Here is an 18,421-nt window from a genome sequence, read left to right as displayed (position 1 = left end):
GTATAATGTCGTCGTTGAGTTGTCAATAATACTTGTTTAGTTTCAGTGTTGGTTCCTTTTGTTTCCGTCTGATTCAGTCTTGTTCTGTGAATTTTTTTATCTTCATAATTTTTAATTATTTTTTAATTTTTTTGTAATATTTCCTTGACAAATTGTGTGTTGTCTGTCAGTCAGTGTCAAGAAGTAGGTAGATCAAGTATATTATTATTGTGACGGGTAAGCTTGAGTAGATTATCGTGATGAAGATCCTGTTATCATGTCACGCGGGACCCACAAACGAGCAAATGTAAATCATCGTGAAGTATAGTGTGTGCTAGAAGCTATTGTCGAGTGACGACACTCGTTTGTGCGGTTTCACAGGAAAGTACGACTGCAGTGGCTGGAACGTCGTAAATTTTTTCTGCACGAAATACAGGTTCCTTTCATAATTTTTGAAACCGGTTGTTGTTGGGTATCGCATGCGGTGTCTGGGTCGCTCTTTCCCCAGCGGTTATGGTTACTCCAGCCGGTTGGGAAAACCGCCCACACTGCTCGTTCCAGACCTTTGAAGACGTGTCGCTAAAGAATGCCAACTTGTTACACAGAACAATAATTAGTGGGGGATTCGCGCGATGAAAACTATAGCGAATTTCAAATTGCATGTAGCCTTCGTCCTTTAATCGTTAACTTTGCTGAATCCCGTATGTTTAAGAAATGTTACGTATGTTAAAACCTTTTAACTTGTAATTTTGGGTTTTATTGTAGCTGCTACGAATACGTTCATTAGAGAGTGTATATGTGCATTTGTGTATACATACATATATAGAGAGAGTTTTTACTATAGACATGAGAGAAATATCAAAATAAAGTTATATATTAAAAATTAAAATAAAACTGATAATTCTTAGTTTGGTGAAATATTTTAAAAATATAAAAAGTAAAAAATAAATAAAAAATGATGCAAACTTACATACAATTTAGAAAAAAAAAGCTAGTGATGAATGCACACTGTAAAAAAAAAGTGCACGAATAAAGGAAAATTAATAGATTGTCATTAGATAATTTTCATGATATTGGTTTTCAATAGCTTTATTCCACCAATTATCCTGTTCTCCATTTTAATCTAAGTAAATGTTGGACATAACCTATATTTCCCAAAAATTCAGCCGAAATAATTCGAATATTAGAGCCAGTTTATTACCCCAAATTACATAACAATTTTTCTCTGCCAAATGAATCACTGTAGCCCGAACGAAGCCAGTTGAAGTTAATATTTTCATATAAGCCTATAACTGTTTTAATTTCCTTTTAATTTTTAACTTAGAAATGTATTAGTGCCTATTTCAGACTGAAACTTTCTTGAGAGCAGTTTTTACGTGTGTTTGTTTTTTCACTTGAAAATGTTTTGTGGTCGGCAATATTATACTCAATACATATTTCCCACATATGTAAAAAAAAATATCCTCTGACAGAGATAATGTTTACATCATTCTGAATATCACAAATAAAGCTAATACAGTAGCTTGGCTTCTGGGTTGTAGCTATGTCTTTGGCAAGTAATTCACCGACGTTTCGGTCGACATTGCAGTAGCCATCATCAGGGAGCAGTTAGTAAGTAGGTAGGCAGTAGGTAACGGCTCCCTGATGATGGCGACTGCAATGTCGACCGAAACGTCGGTGAATTACTCGCCAAGGACAAAGCTACAACCCAGAAGCCAAGCTACTTCAGACAATGACCGTGAAAGCCTGCGAACATTAGTAAAGCTAATACAGTAAGTAGAACGGTGGAATTCAATATAATGATTTTACACTGATGTCTACAAAAACAGTGTTTCTCCGTTTGCAAGGTGCAAAAAAGCCAGCAACCAAAGCGCTGTTAAATTTAATTATTTTAGGATTAAGCGCTACAGGACATTATTTCTATTTCATTGAAGTGTTTACGTCGGTACACTCGATTCGTCACCAGATACTAAACTAAACGAGAAAATAGTAAAATTCGTATTGAATGTTTTCATTTTTGAATAGACTTTCGAATTAACCACTCGTGCGGTTAAAAAATATTTAAAATAAAACATCAAATACGTGTTCACCATTATTATATTCTCTTTTTTTCACTCTGAAAATCCTATTAATTTCAAAGGAGGTGTCTCGACAATTTTTATATTGAATTAAATTTACAGCGAAATAAAAACTAAGAAGATGACTTATTATGTAGGTATGTCAACTCTCAAAAAATAAATCAAACTACTGGTTTTGGTATTTGCCCCGTCAAGAGAGAAAAAATATTTGAGTATGTTATGAAACCCTTAGAGAAGGCCAAGATATCATCGTGTTGAACTTAAACGTACGTAAAAGAAAAACATCTATATATTTCCGGTTGTCGAGAATATTCATTTAATTAATTACTGCTACTTAATTAGTACCACATGAAGTGTGAATGAGGCAACTGAATAACGCATCTGTCCGAGGAACAACGGACACTTTTATTTGGCCTGCCTTTGCCACGTGTACTGCGCTCGCTTCTTGAAAGTGTGGACGGACTGGTAGTTAAGGCGAGTTCAGTTATGTGCAGAGCCTGCTCTACTCGCGTTCTAAGCGCGGGGGGGCTATTCGTTAAACTGGTGATCTCAAAGACGGAGGACGTAATACCGCGTCCACGCGTGCGCGACGTATGTATTCCCGAGGGGCGAATGTAACCCCCGTCGCGGAATGGAGCCGGGGGAACGTCTACAAGTCCCCGTCGGGGATGCACCACTACGCCGAAATACCACAACGCCGAACGTACAATAACGCCGAAAACCATAACGCCGAATGCCAAATTGACTAAAACGCCGACAGCTAGAAAACTGCTGTGTACCATTAACCATTAACGCCGAAAAATGTCATTGCAGGACTGCCACAAAGGTTATGTTAGGTAAGGTAAGGTTAGGTTAGGTAAGGTTAGGTTAGGTTAGGTTAGGCTAGGTTAGGCTAGCCTAGGTTAGGTTAGGTTGTGGTATTTCGGCGTTAAGATACATTTAAGAAACACACACATTCATTCAGTTGTTTTTAATTTTGCTCCTGTGGTACCCCCTCCCCGCAGCAACATTTTCCGGCGTTACTGTATTTCGGCGTTGTGGTACACAGCAAGTTTTCTAGCTGTCGGCGTTGCGGTCAATTTGGCATTCGGCGTTATGGTATTCGGCGTTATTGTACGTTCGGCGTTGTGGTATTTCGGCGTTGTGGTTAACCACCCGTCGCCGTCTACCGACCCGCGACACGCGACAGGACTTCCTGGGCGCGACCTGCGACACGAGTGAAGCCAGCTGCTCTCCGCGAAATGACATTTCGTGAACTCAACCTGAATGTTATTGTCTGCCGCGAAATGGCGAGCGAAACAAGAAGCCACGATTTCATCGTACCGAAGTAGGGCGCTGACCATTTTAAGCGTGTTGAAATTTTTTTAAAATAAATCCGGAATACATGAAGATGCAGAAGGTATCAACAATGATAAAGCCCGTTACCATATACACAACGATCCAGATCCATCCCAGCGAAATCGTGCAATTTTCCCTTGCATAGAACGTAGCCTATTCCACTCAACGGCGCATAAACTATCTCTATGAAAAAATAATTCATGTCGAAACGTTGTTCCGTTGCTGGGTGAAAGATGTACAAACCAGCTTTTAGTACGGATTAATTAATTTAGTTGTGTGTAGTAAGTTTAAAACAAAAACTTGAATTACAGTCTCTTCATACATACCAAAACGAATGTACACATGCCAGCAAGACCATGAAATTACACTTCATCAAGTTTTTTTTTGAATATATATGTATTTTTTACACGAATACATCATGTCGAAGGGTTGCTAGACCGGACATTCCATCCAAGAGCTGCTTGCGGGGGCTCCTGATTACTTTTTGATGGTCGGAGGGTAGAAGAAGTAGAAGAAGTAGAAGAAGAAAAAAACTCACATCCTGCATAAAGTTTTCACGCCGCGATAACTAATGCAACGGCGGGACGCTATTAAAGAAGTTCCGGGGGGTTTGGTGGGGGGGGGGGGGTGATGGGAGGGGAGGAGGGACCCGTGATTCTAACCGCTCTCCACTCGCGACCAAGTCATCAGCAGGTTGCTGCACTCTCCAGGGTGCCTGACGGTGCTACATAGTCTGAAACACGGGCGTCACTCAGTTCTTACTTCTGCTTCGCATTAAACCACGCGAAAGCCCATAAATAACGCAAATATGTTTAAATAATCGTTGATTCACGCCCCGTCACTAAAAGATTTAACGTTCTACACCGACTAATACTTGAGCCCCCGAAGTGAGAACTCGCAATGTTCAATTTTTTTTTAAGTCTAAGTAAGTACTAACTAAATTTATCACCGAATTTTTTTATTATCACAATTTTTATTTTATGTTTGTCCATGAAACCCGTCTGCCATGCGAGATTTTCCTGAATTATACGAAGTATAAACTTGAACTCGAAAGTTAGGTACCAATTTCTCACTTGCTGTTTATGTTATAGGCCAAATCTGGTTTCGAAGTTTTGGATGCAGACTGAAGTAAAATAATATCAACCTAAAAACTAATATTAACAAAGTTAAAGACAGCCATTTTGACTATATGTTGGTTTCATACGATTAAAAACGTAAAGCTTATGTTAAAAATATAATTCTTAAATTTTCAAAAAAAATTTCATAAATATAAACCACTTAACCTTAATAATTCACTTTGAAATTTTTTACCACCCCCACCCCTCCTAAGCGTTTTATCCAAATATCAACAAAACCTCGATCGATTTAGCTCATAAATAAAACCGAAATTACATTGCTTTGCATGCTTACCTACCAAATTGTATGAAGGCCTCTTCTTCCTCGCCCAAGTCACTTCAGCAGCTGCCTCGAACTGTCGCCTGTAGACAGCCCACGACGATTGGCCATCACAGGTGGGTGGCTTGAATTCCGGGTGGCCAGTTGCATTGCCTTTCCACCTTCGCTTTCCCCCGGAAGAAACTCCCGTTTCGTAGCAGCTGTAGCTTTTTTTTTTGATAATTCGTCTAAACTATTCCCGACAGGGGTTGTAGGTGGTTGGGGGTTGTGAGGGGTGTAAAAGAAGCGATGCCAGCCTGCGATCGAATGAACGTGAGAGTGAGGTGAAGAGGACGAGTGACCCTTTTTGCGAGCGATGATTGACGGGTTGTCGCGTCGTGCGGCGACGGGTGTATCGGCGACTGTGTCGTGGCGAAGGACGAGTGGATTGTTTTGCGAGACAGTGAGTCGGGACAGAGGTTTCGAGGTCGGAGACGAGACAAGAGGGGAGAAGAGCCACTGCCGAGCCGAACTCCAAGAGTAAACAGTGAACTGAACGAAGGGTTGATTTATTTGTGAAGATACATTTTTTTAAGTGTTGTAGTTTAATTAATAATATATAGAAAATGTATTTAATTAATTGGGCTGGACTTTACGAACCTGTTTTCCCACTTACAACAATATATAAATATAATTTATAATGCTCTCAGGGAATTTTTAAATTGTCACTGTTGACAGCCCTTCCAGCACGACGTGAACTTCGAGGCTACATACGGGGCGACTGAAATGCTGCCCCATGGAAGGGCAGCCCTTCAGGATTTATCTGGCAATGGTTTATTTGTACAGCGACTGGTAGGGCAGTATATCCAATTTCTGAAAACATGTTTCTTTAAATAATCCTGAAAACTTGCCCCTTGGAAGGGCAGCCCATCAGGATTTTTCTGACAGTAGTGTTTTTGAAAGTTTGTCTGAATTGTTGCCCCTTGGATGGGCAGCCCTTCAGGATTTTTCTGACAGTGGTTAGTTTGTAAAGTGACCTAACCTGACCTAACCTAACCTAACCTAAACTAACCACTGTCAGAAGAATCCTGAAGGGCTGCCCATCCAAGGGGCAACAATTCAGCTCCCCCCTACATATCGTCTCCTCCTCGTGACGTCAAACAACGTGTCAGACAGGCGCTCGAGGCCACCCGCAGTACCGAAGCCGGGCGCAAAGACAACTTGTATTGAGTTAGAAAGTTCTCCGCCAAGCGGCAACGTGGAAAACAGGTGCGCGGAGGGGTGGGTGAAGGGGTGCAGGGGAGAGGAAAACTTCTAAATGGGATTCAGGGGCCTAAATCGCGTTACGCCTACGTGAGGGGAAATGTATGTATGTGCCGCTGTTGAAAGCTTTTCGAAACTTAAGTGTCGGGGGTGGGAAATGGCTGTAGATTGAAAGAGGTTGCGGGAAAAAAAAAAAAAACCCTACAGATGGAAACAGAGTTCAGGTGGGAAATATTTTCTTGCTCAAGGACCTCACTTCGGTGTTTGAGATGAGAGAATGCTGGTGTGTATTATTAAGCGAAATTGCGAACATAAGCACGATAGGACAAAGTTATTCACTTTTCTTAGCGCTGAAAAAAAAGCTTTTGTGAAAGCCACAAAAATGTTTGGTCAATAAAGACCCTACAAAATTGTTCGTACTGAAAATTAAATATTTTTTTAGTGTACTAAGCGACTTATTAGTGATAAAATTATTTTACTTTCAAAATACATGGTTTATTTGAAATTAAAAATATTTTTGATCACAAAATAAATACCTGTAGATGTTTATATTTACATGATTTACGTAATTTTAGATACTTATTAGATTAACTTTACCTACCATCAATATTTTTATAACAGATAATTGCCAATTTTTTGAGAGAATGTGCGACAAGAAACAGTTAAAAATTTGCAATTTAAATGTCATAGATATATTATACTGAGAAAAAAAATGTAAGTGCTGCGAAATAAAATCGTGAAATTTGTATTTTTAAATATTTGTAGGTTCCTGCAAGTTATATACGAACGTCTAGCCCTCATAAATCTCTGTAATGTAAGTTTCCTGAATTACATAAAAACCTGTAAATATATTAATTGTATTTATTTGTACGTTTAACAAAAACTTAACAGAGCTATGCATACAAATTTAATTAAATTAGTACAATACATAACCGAATAATTTAAATAACAATTAAAAGGGTTAGCTCTGAGTAGAAATATTTATGTTATTTTACTGGATTTCCATTGTCAACCCTTTTTATACACCGTATTCGTGGAAATAACGAAGAGTTACTTAAGCTCAAAAATTAAAAATGCCTTGGCTAAATTTTGTTGTAGAAGTGAGCTTAAGGTCTCAAAGTTTTAAAAAGAAAATGGAGAGTCTTTTGTGAAATAAATCGAGTAAAATGAAAAATATGGCATTATGCCGATTACAAAGTAGCAATTGACATATTGGAATGCACCCAAGAAGAAGAAAATACTAGAACGCAGTCTAATAAATTGTTTACTGACTTGGTTCAATATTTTTTATTTGTTTTTATTTGCATTAACAGTTGGTATGATGATAATAGGGAAACTCGCTCTTAAATACGATACACTTTATTTTACAGAATACTTACTTAAAGTTTTAATATGTTTTTAATGTAACGAAAGAAAAACCGATTTCTAAACTCTTCAGGAAAAGTTTTTAAAAACAGAATCACAAGAAATATTACTAAATCATCGTTCAGACTTACGCAGCTCATCTCTGTTTCTAAAACATTGTTGAAGTATGTTTGTAAACTAAGGAATTAAAAAAATAATTCATATTTGTTGAAGTATGTTCGTAAGTTAATGAATTTTAGACTAGAATGAATCTAATGTAAAACATTTAATGTATTGTTCAGTGGTGCTTGGAAACTTTTTTTTATATTATTCCTATTTGTAATATACACACATACATAATACACAGTTAAAACTCCGATCTCTGGTAATATAATTAACTGTATTTTAATGAATCACACGTTTTCGTGAACCGAGATTTTAGGATCTTGTCTTTGACTCACCAAAATCCGATCTCAAATACCGGGTGAGCAAAAATCTGTGTATGACGTTCCTACAAGTAACTTTAGTTAAGTTTACTGTAGTTATGTTAAGCACTCAGTTTGAGCGAAACAGAGTTTTGTGTTTGTCCAACTGAATAAATAATAAATTCATGAACAGACAAACGTGAATCTATTAATCTAAGTAAGCAATAATGTTTTACTATTTAAGTACATCCAAATTACGTATTTTGGTTATATTCTGTATTGCAAACTACAAAACCTGTTTAGTTTATTGTTATTTTTTTTCTTGCTTCACGAGCTGGTCATAAATGTATTTTTTAAACTATTTTTTTTCCAATACTGCAGTAACATTTGGTGCGATCAATAAAGACAATTTTGTAGTAACTGCAAAACTATTTTCTTTCACGGAGCAATTTCCGAGGAAATGGTTCTTGAGATGGCGTTCCGTGACTTCGCCACGTTTCCTCGTGGCAAGAAAATAATATTATTTTCCTTCCCCAATTTTTTTCTTTGTGTTGCAGTTCCGCCGGAGAGGCCGGTGATCTACGACGCGAAGCGCCGGGACCGAACCAAGATCCTGGAACCGTACAACGAGGGCAGTGACGTCACCCTAGTGTGCGAGGTGACGGGCGGTGAGTGCGCGGCGTCTGTCGCTACCTCCGCCTTAGCCCCCACCTTAGCCTCCACCTAAGCCTCCGCCTAAGCCTCCGCCTAAGCCTCCGCCTTAGCCTCCGCCTTAGCCTCCGCCTTAGCCTCCGCCTTAGCCTCCGCCTTAGCCTCCGCCTTAGCCTCCGCCTTAGCCTCCGCCTTAGCCTCCGCCTTAGCCTCCGCCTTAGCCTCCGCCTTAGCCTCCGCCTTAGCCTCCGCCTTAGCCTCCGCCTTAGCCTCCGCCTTAGCCTCCGCCTTAGCCTCCGCCTTAGCCTCCGCCTTAGCCTCCGCCTTAGCCTCCGCCTTAGCCTCCGCCTTAGCCTCCGCCTTAGCCTCCGCCTTAGCCTCCGCCTTAGCCTCCGCCTTAGCCTCCGCCTTAGCCTCCGCCTTAGCCTCCGCCTTAGCCTCCGCCTTAGCCTCCGCCTTAGCCTCCGCCTTAGCCTCCGCCTTAGCCTCCGCCTTAGCCTCCGCCTTAGCCTCCGCCTTAGCCTCCGCCTTAGCCTCCGCCTTAGCCTCCGCCTTAGCCTCCGCCTAACCCTCCGCCTTAGCCTCCGCCTTAGCCTCCGCCTTAGCCCCCGCCTTATCCCCCGCCTTATCCCCCGCCTTAGCCCCCGCCTTATCCCCCGCCTTAGCCTCCGCCTTAGCCTCCGCCTTAGCCTCCGCCTTAGCCTCCGCCTTAGCCTCCGCCTTAGCCTCCGCCTTAGCCTCCGCCTTAGCCTCCGCCTTAGCCTCCGCCTTAGCCTCCGCCTTAGCCTCCGCCTTAGCCTCCGCCTTAGCCTCCGCCTTAGCCTCCGCCTTAGCCTCCGCCTTAGCCTCCGCCTTAGCCTCCGCCTTAGCCTCCGCCTTAGCCTCCGCCTTAGCCTCCGCCTTAGCCTCCGCCTTAGCCTCCGCCTTAGCCTCCGCCTTAGCCTCCGCCTTAGCCTCCGCCTTAGCCTCCGCCTTAGCCTCCGCCTTAGCCTCCGCCTTAGCCTCCGCCTTAGCCTCCGCCTTAGCCTCCGCCTTAGCCTCCGCCTTAGCCTCCGCCTTAGCCTCCGCCTTAGCCTCCGCCTTAGCCTCCGCCTTAGCCTCCGCCTTAGCCTCCGCCTTAGCCTCCGCCTTAGCCTCCGCCTTAGCCTCCGCCTTAGCCTCCGCCTTAGCCTCCGCCTTAGCCTCCGCCTTAGCCTCCGCCTTAGCCTCCGCCTTAGCCTCCGCCTTAGCCTCCGCCTTAGCCTCCGCCTTAGCCTCCGCCTTAGCCTCCGCCTTAGCCTCCGCCTTAGCCTCCGCCTTAGCCTCCGCCTTAGCCTCCGCCTTAGCCTCCGCCTTAGCCTCCGCCTTAGCCTCCGCCTTAGCCTCCGCCTTAGCCTCCGCCTTAGCCTCCGCCTTAGCCTCCGCCTTAGCCTCCGCCTTAGCCTCCGCCTTAGCCTCCGCCTTAGCCTCCGCCTTAGCCTCCGCCTTAGCCTCCGCCTTAGCCTCCGCCTTAGCCTCCGCCTTAGCCTCCGCCTTAGCCTCCGCCTTAGCCTCCGCCTTAGCCTCCGCCTTAGCCTCCGCCTTAGCCTCCGCCTTAGCCTCCGCCTTAGCCTCCGCCTTAGCCTCCGCCTTAGCCTCCGCCTTAGCCTCCGCCTTAGCCTCCGCCTTATCCTACGCCTTATCCTACGCCTTAGCCTCCGCCTTAGCCTCCGCCTTAGCCTCCGCCTTAGCCTCCGCCTTAGCCTCCGCCTTAGCCTCCGCCTTAGCCTCCGCCTTAGCCTCCGCCTTAGCCTCCGCCTTAGCCTCCGCCTTAGCCTCCGCCTTAGCCTCCGCCTTAGCCTCCGCCTTAGCCTCCGCCTTAGCCTCCGCCTTAGCCTCCGCCTTAGCCTCCGCCTTAGCCTCCGCCTTAGCCTCCGCCTTAGCCTCCGCCTTAGCCTCCGCCTTAGCCTCCGCCTTAGCCTCCGCCTTAGCCTCCGCCTTAGCCTCCGCCTTAGCCTCCGCCTTAGCCTCCGCCTTAGCCTCCGCCTTAGCCTCCGCCTTAGCCTCCGCCTTAGCCTCCGCCTTAGCCTCCGCCTTTGCCTCCGCCTTTGCCTCCGCCTTTGCCTCCGCCTTAGCCTCCGCCTTAGCCTCCGCCTTAGCCTCCGCCTTAGCCTCCGCCTTAGCCTCCGCCTTAGCCTCCGCCTTTGCCTCCGCCTTTGCCTCCGCCTTTACCTCCGCCTTAGCCTCCGCCTTAGCCTCCGCCTTAGCCTCCGCCTTAGCCTCCGCCTTAGCCTCCGCCTTAGCCTCCGCCTTAGCCTCCGCCTTAGCCTCCGCCTTAGCCTCCGCCTTTGCCTCCGCCTTTGCCTCCGCCTTTGCCTCCGCCTTTGCCTCCGCCTTTGCCTCCGCCTTAGCCTCCGCCTTAGCCTCCGCCTTTGCCTCCGCTTTATCCTCCACCTTAGCCCCCGCCTTAGCCCCCGCCTTAGCCTCCGCCTTAGCCTCCGCCTTAGCCTCCGCCTTAGCCTCCGCCTTAGCCTCCGCCTTAGCCTCCGCCTTAGCCTCCGCCTTAGCCTCCGCCTTAGCCTCCGCCTTAGCCTCCGCCTTAGCCTCCGCCTTAGCCTCCGCCTTAGCCTCCGCCTTAGCCTACGCCTTAGCCTCCGCCTTAACCTCCGCCTTAGCCTCCGCCTTAGCCTCCGCCTTAGCCTCCGCCTTAGCCTCCGCCTTAGCCTCCGCCTTAGCCTCCGCCTTAGCCTCCGCCTTAGCCTCCGCCTTAGCCTCCGCCTTAGCCTCCGCCTTAGCCTCCGCCTTAGCCTCCGCCTTAGCCTCCGCCTTAGCCTCCGCCTTTGCCTCCGCCTTTGCCTCCGCTTTATCCTCCGCTTTATCCTCCACCTTAGCCCCCGCCTTAGCCCCCGCCTTAGCCCCCGCCTTAGCCCCCGCCTTAGCCCCCGCCTTAGCCCCCGCCTTAGCCTCCGCCTTAGCCTCCGCCTTATCCTACGCCTTAGCCTCCGCCTTAGCCTCCGCCTTAGCCTCCGCCTTAGCCTCCGCCTTAGCCTCCGCCTTAGCCTCCGCCTTAGCCTCCGCCTTAGCCTCCGCCTTAGCCTCCGCCTTAGCCTCCACCTTAGCCCCCGCCTTAGCCCCCGCCTTAGCCTCCGCCTTAGCCTCCGCCTTAGCCTCCGCCTTAGCCTCCGCCTTAGCCTCCGCCTTAGCCTCCGCCTTAGCCTCCGCCTTAGCCTCCGCCTTAGCCTCCGCCTTAGCCTCCGCCTTAGCCTCCGCCTTAGCCTCCGCCTTAGCCTCCGCCTTAGCCTCCGCCTTAGCCTCCGCCTTAGCCTCCGCCTTAGCCTCCGCCTTAGCCTCCGCCTTAGCCTCCGCCTTAGCCTCCGCCTTAGCCTCCGCCTTAGCCTCCGCCTTAGCCTCCGCCTTAGCCTCCGCCTTAGCCTCCGCCTTAGCCTCCGCCTTAGCCTCCGCCTTAGCCTCCGCCTTATCCTACGCCTTAGCCTCCGCCTTAGCCTCCGCCTTAGCCTCCGCCTTAGCCTCCGCCTTAGCCTCCGCCTTAGCCTCCGCCTTAGCCTCCGCCTTTGCCTCCGCTTTATCCTCCGCCTTAGCCCCCGCCTTAGCCCCCGCCTTAGCCCCCGCCTTAGCCCCCGCCTTAGTCTCCGCCTTAGCCTCCGCCTTTGCCTCCGCCTTTGCCTCCGCCTTTGCCTCCGCCTTTGCCTCCGCCTTTGCCTCCGCCTTTGCCTCCGCCTTTGCCTCCGCCTTTGCCTCCGCCTTTGCCTCCGCCTTTGCCTCCGCCTTAGCCTCCGCCTTAGCCTCCGCCTTAGCCTCCGCCTTAGCCTCCGCCTTAGCCTCCGCCTTAGCCCCCGCCTTAGCCCCCGCCTTAGCCCCCGCCTTAGCCCCCGCCTTAGCCTCCGCCTTAGCCTCCGCCTTAGCCTCCGCCTTAGCCTCCGCCTTAGCCTCCGCCTTAGCCTCCGCCTTAGCCTCCGCCTTAGCCTCCGCCTTAGCCTCCGCCTTATCCTACGCCTTAGCCTCCGCCTTAGCCTCCGCCTTAGCCTCCGCCTTAGCCTCCGCCTTAGCCTCCGCCTTAGCCTCCGCCTTAGCCTCCGCCTTAGCCTCCGCCTTAGCCTCCGCCTTAGCCTCCGCCTTAGCCTCCGCCTTAGCCTCCGCCTTAGCCTCCGCCTTAGCCTCCGCCTTAGCCTCCGCCTTTGCCTCCGCTTTATCCTCCACCTTAGCCCCCGCCTTAGCCCCCGCCTTAGCCCCCGCCTTAGCCTCCGCCTTAGCCTCCGCCTTAGCCCCCGCCTTAGCCTCCGCCTTAGCCTCCGCCTTAGCCTCCGCCTTAGCCTCCGCCTTATCCTCCACCTTAGCCCCCGCCTTAGCCCCCGCCTTAGCCTCCGCCTAAGCCTCCGCCTTAGCCTTCGTTAAAGTAATAAACATATTTGAATTAATGAGTGCAAGTAAAAGAGAATGTATCAATTAAATTGTAGATTTCATTTCACTCCTTCTATGTATCCATACAAAATAGTGATAATTCAATAAAAAATTATTCAATTTAATTAATATAAAGTATGCAATCATGTCATGAATGTTTTGTTATGACGTTGTCATGTTAAACTATAGTCCGTAAAACGACTTTACATACAACCAATTTTTTTTTCATGTGTGTCAGATTTTGGAGGCAATGATTTCCGTAAAGAGCCAAAGGGAAATGGATACGTCGTTTCAACAACACTTGGAGGTGTTTGAGAATAGCTACAATGAGGGGCCCGAGGCGAAATTATCCCAGCCTGATGGACACAGAGAGTTAAATAACTTTCGCATCGTTAGCCGGAGACCATGGCCGTGTAGCACCGACGCATAAATACCTGTCCAGGGGAAGATAACTTCCAACGAGCGAACCCTCCCCTTCCACCCCCTTCCTCATGAAACACTTAGAAAGAGCCGATTATTTATGCGGCTGTCGTCGGTCCCAGTTGCTAAAAGGGGGAAACTGCTTTTGTTCGTACTTGAAATTCATTTTCGAACGATACCATCGCCACCTTAACATAATTCCGTCTCTGTGATAAATTACGAGGCGGGGAGTTGCGTGGAAAATCGTAAACTCTCAACGTGCAGTTGTAGCTTTGTTTTTTAACTAGGTTGCCTGGGCTTCGGGCACAGTAATGAGTCTTCCGTAGATGAAGCTCTCTCTAGGTTCCCCTACCATAGAGGGTTGCCTAAGATGTACATCAAGTTCTTTCCCTGCCCGAACACGCCCGAATATTCACCTTAGGCCAACCTCGGGTTTATTTATATATATTTATATTTCTCTGTTTATTTTAATGTAGCTATACTAACCTAACTAACCGTAACCTAACCGACCACTTTTAATATTTGAAATCATTTTTCCTGCGCAAAAATAAAACAAATCCCGAGGTTGGCCGAAGGTGAATTTTCGGGCAGGGACAGAGCTTGATGTAGGGGAGGACGGGGCAAGTTGACGAGCGGGGAAAGATGACGAATGACTTATTTCCACGTCATGGCACTAGATAGCACCACCTAACAGACACTACTAGCGCTCCACACTGGTGGGCACTAAAGAATCGCACAGTGAAGCCGCTGCCACCATTTAGTTGTTTGTTAGATGATGTTCGTACATTTGGTCTGACGTATTGTAATTTTCAAGAACTTCGAAGTAATATCTCATGGACAAACAGGTAAGATATTTGGATATTCAATGCCACACATTATTACCTTAGACTATATACTTTTCTTAACCACTATATATTGTTAACCTTTTATTTTTTTTCCTAGCGAAAAAATCCAATACTAATAACATTGCTGATCGGGGCAAGTTGACTGGGGCAAGATGACGACTCGTCATCTTGCCCCAAGTGCTTTATACGGTTTTTGTGGTATCCACATACAACTCTTTTATAACTTTTGTTTGATTTTCTGAGCTTTATAATCTCATAAGCAAAATGCAAGTGTCATCACAAGCTCACCCATGAAAGCGATTCTGGTTCAGAGGAGAGCTCAGAGGATAGAACAAGAACGTTTGAAACAACAAAGACAAGAGTCTAGAGAAGCCAAAAAAGGAACTGTTACTAAGAAACTGAAGCTCGATTCTCGAGAAAAATCCAAGAAGCTCCAACTTTCGACAGGTATGACTTCAGCTCAAATATCCGAAGTGCAGTGTCCAGTGTGTGATGAGATTTATGTCAATCCTCCATCAGAAGACTGGATCGAGTGTTGCAAATGCCACACATGGTGGCACGAGGACTGCTCGAACTTTGAAGGAGGAAAATTTGTGTGCGATTATTGTTTATAAAACACCAACTCTGAATTAGTTATGTAAGTTAACTATTAATTGTAATTTTCAACAAACCAGGCCTTTAATAACATGCCTTATATGTAAAAACGCATGTAACAATGTTAAATTAGTTAGTTTACAGTAGTTTGCATTCTAAGAATAAATATGTTTAAACTTGTGTCAAAAATGTCATCTTACCCCGTAGTCAAAGTCATCTTGCCCCGGTAACGGGGCAAGATGGCACATTTGCATTATATTTTTAAAAGGGCAGAATTTTTGAGATTATATAGAAATATAGATTTTTTTCATGTAGGTAGTTACACCACGACAAAAGACTATTCTAATAGTGTCTGGAAAGAAGGAAATCGTATTTCCAAAATTAAAATTATAAAAAATGGTAAACTCTTAACATCGCCAACTTGCCCCGTCCTCCCCTACATCTTAGGTTTCCCACCATAGACCTTGAAGCTCCAATACGCTCCTGCTGCAGGCGAAACTCCTGTCAATCACTTGTTTCCGACGCCCGGATATAGATTTTTGTATTTTTACTGCAGGGGTTTCACGACCACCAATCGTTCCTTTCTTCTTTGGTATTTAGACAGGTATGAAGAAATACTTATCCGTCGTTGGCAAGGAGAGTTGTTGTTTTTGCTTTGTTATTGGTCACTTATTTAATGCTGTTCTCGAAAGTTTTACACTACATTAACTTTCACCCACGGCTTCGCTCCCGTGGTTCTAAAAAAAATGCAGTTTTTGTCGATAGAGCACCAATACTCTGTGCCCATGTTTCGTACTCTATAGACAAAAACTACAGAACAAAACTACAAAGCATTACACGACCATGCTACTGTATACAGTGTTGTATGTCAAGCGAAAGGTTTAAAATAATAATATAAATAATGTACAACGTTTTAAATCATAAATTTATTTATTGTTATAATATATAAATTTCATTACAAAAATTATTTTCAACGTCAATGGATAACAATAAACACAATTATTTATCCATAATTTATTTCCCCTGCGTTTTTTTCTCTCTTGGTTGTAAGGAGAAATAATGGAATGTTTTTTAATAATCGACAAATCCAAGCCGAACTGATACACCATAGATATATGTATGTTTTAATTACGTGCATATTATGAACACACTAGGTTACAAAAAAAAAGAGATATGTACGTCCGGATGTAAAGTGAAAATCGAACTTGAGTATAAATATTAAGTAATCGACCATTCCGACCTGAACTGCAAGCAACCAATAGCTCGATAGGACACGGCCCGTCCTTTCTTTTTTATCGATCGTATTTTGGTGTCCTATCCGTTGCCGATTTGTTACCCAATCCACGAATGCGCAGAGTTCACTTTTTCTTTTATTTCGCCCAGACTGCGGACCCGCGTCTGGTGCCATTAACTCGTATATAGTCATGTTTGTGATCATAGGGGAACGTACCAAGCGTGTTGGTGTGCTAAATGAAACTTTATGATAGCGAAACTATCCTCGAATAAATTCTGTGCACTCTGATGGCAATAACAAAAGAAATAATTGCAACTTAAAAAACTACTTGAGAAAATTAGAAAAAAGTTGTTCTAATTTTTGTGTAATGGTGCTTGCTATCTTTAGTATTTTTGCCGTAACAATTGTATCGATGGTTGCGAAACTTCCGTTGGAATGCATTGATACTACTTTCTAGCCTCGCGCAGGGCACCGTTTATTAAAACGGTTGCCGATTTGTTTCCTTGATGGAAATTCGGTTTTGAACACGTTCTGGAATACGGCCCGTGAGACAGGTTACGGTCGTGTCCCAACAAGGCAGTTTTTATTCACATGATAACATTCATTTACCTTCTGTATCATTATCAGTTGTTCAGAAATGTCCCTTTGTGTCTCTGGCAACATTTTTTAATTCTTTACCTAACCAATATGAAGTATTAAGCTGCCTAGATAAAAAGAAATTTAAGGTTAATGTAAATAAATTATTACACAAGAATTTGTTTTATAATATCAATGAATATTTTAACTCATGTAGTTCTTTTAAAAATCATTTATAATTTATATAGGTAGTTATTAAATTATGGTGTGGTATGTTGTCTTTGTTTGTATCATGATTATGATTTGTAAATATGTCGTATTTGTTTTTATCAATTTGTAATCTTTGTTATAATTTATATGTGCAATTATTGACGTTATCTATATCCCAATTGCATTACATACATGTATAGGGGTCAACAGAGAGATGTAATTAAATTAATAAATAAATAAACTACCTTAGCCGAACGTCTTGGAATACCGTTCCAGATGATCTTGGAGGTCGAGACGTCGACAGGTCACTCGCCTCTTACCGGGACGATCCAGGCCGGCAAATTTTTCTGAAGGGAAAACGTGACGTGCATCGCAGCAAAAGTCTGTGGGTTTTCTCCGGGTACTCGCGTTTCACCACATTCAATCATTCCGTCCGTGCCCCACCCTCAACTTATCGCCGCTCTACGGGTTTAAATACACAGTCCTTTAATAATAACCAATTGCTACGTAAAATTAGAATCAAAATGTAAACTTAAATTTTGCGGAAATTTTCACGTATTTAACAGTTACAGAGGATTAAAATGAATTATTATATGTGAATAATGTTTTTTGCATAAATACTGTACCACACAGAATAATACTGGCACTATTTTCTTTGAAACAAACTATTTAAAAAATACGGAATAACAATGATATAGACGCCACTGTACAAATTAGTTTAAAAACGAAAAAAAAATTAAACATTTGATTGTACGTTTTTACGGCCAGAAAATTTACTGAGTTTCATTAAAAAAATATTTTACAAATTTAAATGGAAAAGAGGTAAACGTATTTAAATAAACTTATAATTTAAAAAGTTAACTTTACTAACTGATTAACTTGATGAACTCAGATGTCATTCGATAAAAAGTAAACGGTGGCAATAGCAGTTGCATAACGTCCAGTATAAAGCAAGTTCTGATATGTTTAAACTCAGTTTTTGTATTTAGAAATAAAAATGTAGAGTAGACAGTACATATTAAATCTCTTTGTGTACATTTTACTGTCTTTTAGAATTTGAAAGCGCGTTTTAAAACCACTCTCTAGAAAATACTTTTTTATTTTTTTATTTCCTAAAATGTAATTTACCAAACTGTATTATCCTCCGCCGTTGAACGTTAATGTTATTAAAAGCACAGCATAATAAGGACGTGTTATGCTTGGCATCACATCAGCGGGACATGCCGTGAGGGTCTTTATGCATAATTCTCTTTAATCAACAGTTTCCGTCTCATTAAATATTTTCTGAGTGTGCCTTGACTTCCCTCTTTGCAGCTCTGGTCCACGCTGTATATCCGCGAATTACCTGCGTCCTTATAACTTGCCACAGCGTTCAAATGCCTGGTCATTTCCCAGTTTCCTACCAAATACACTAGGAGGTGAGTGTTACAGAAACCAAACACATTCACAAACATAAAGACGTTTTAAGTCAGTTTCACAAAAAAAAAAAGATCCATTCCATTAGCTTCCATGGAGCGACATTGAGAATATTTCTACTAGGTTTTCCATTTCATTGTTTCTAGACTCCAAAACCATCGTTAACTAAACTTTTGATTACACATTTAACTTTAATGGACACAAAATAATCGTTATTTTGCAGGTATTACTTCCAGACTGATAAATGAAATAGAGGGATTAGAAATCTCGGCCGAGTTATTTTAATGGGGGATATTG

At 44.3% G+C, this 18,421-nt stretch overlaps 2 protein-coding genes across 2 annotated transcripts in view; one reads left to right on the top strand and one right to left on the bottom strand.

Annotated features, from left to right (window-relative positions):
- Positions 1-18,421, bottom strand: part of LOC134536131 (E3 ubiquitin-protein ligase sina-like) — a 932,635-nt gene that overhangs the window by 642,429 nt on the left and 271,785 nt on the right. The gene's annotated exons all lie outside the window — the stretch shown is intronic.
- The window catches only part of LOC134536129 (protein turtle homolog A-like), a 258,254-nt gene that overhangs the window by 178,335 nt on the left and 61,498 nt on the right, over positions 1-18,421 (top strand). Inside the window, exon 4 of the mRNA XM_063375714.1 lies at positions 8,359-8,469. Coding sequence (XP_063231784.1) covers positions 8,359-8,469 — 111 coding nt within the window. The remainder of the gene's footprint in view (positions 1-8,358; positions 8,470-18,421) is intronic.

Source organism: Bacillus rossius, chromosome 10 (assembly GCF_032445375.1).
Source record: "Bacillus rossius redtenbacheri isolate Brsri chromosome 10, Brsri_v3, whole genome shotgun sequence".
Taxonomy (NCBI): Eukaryota; Metazoa; Arthropoda; class Insecta; order Phasmatodea; family Bacillidae; genus Bacillus; species Bacillus rossius.
This window is presented reverse-complemented; position numbering and strand designations above follow the sequence as displayed.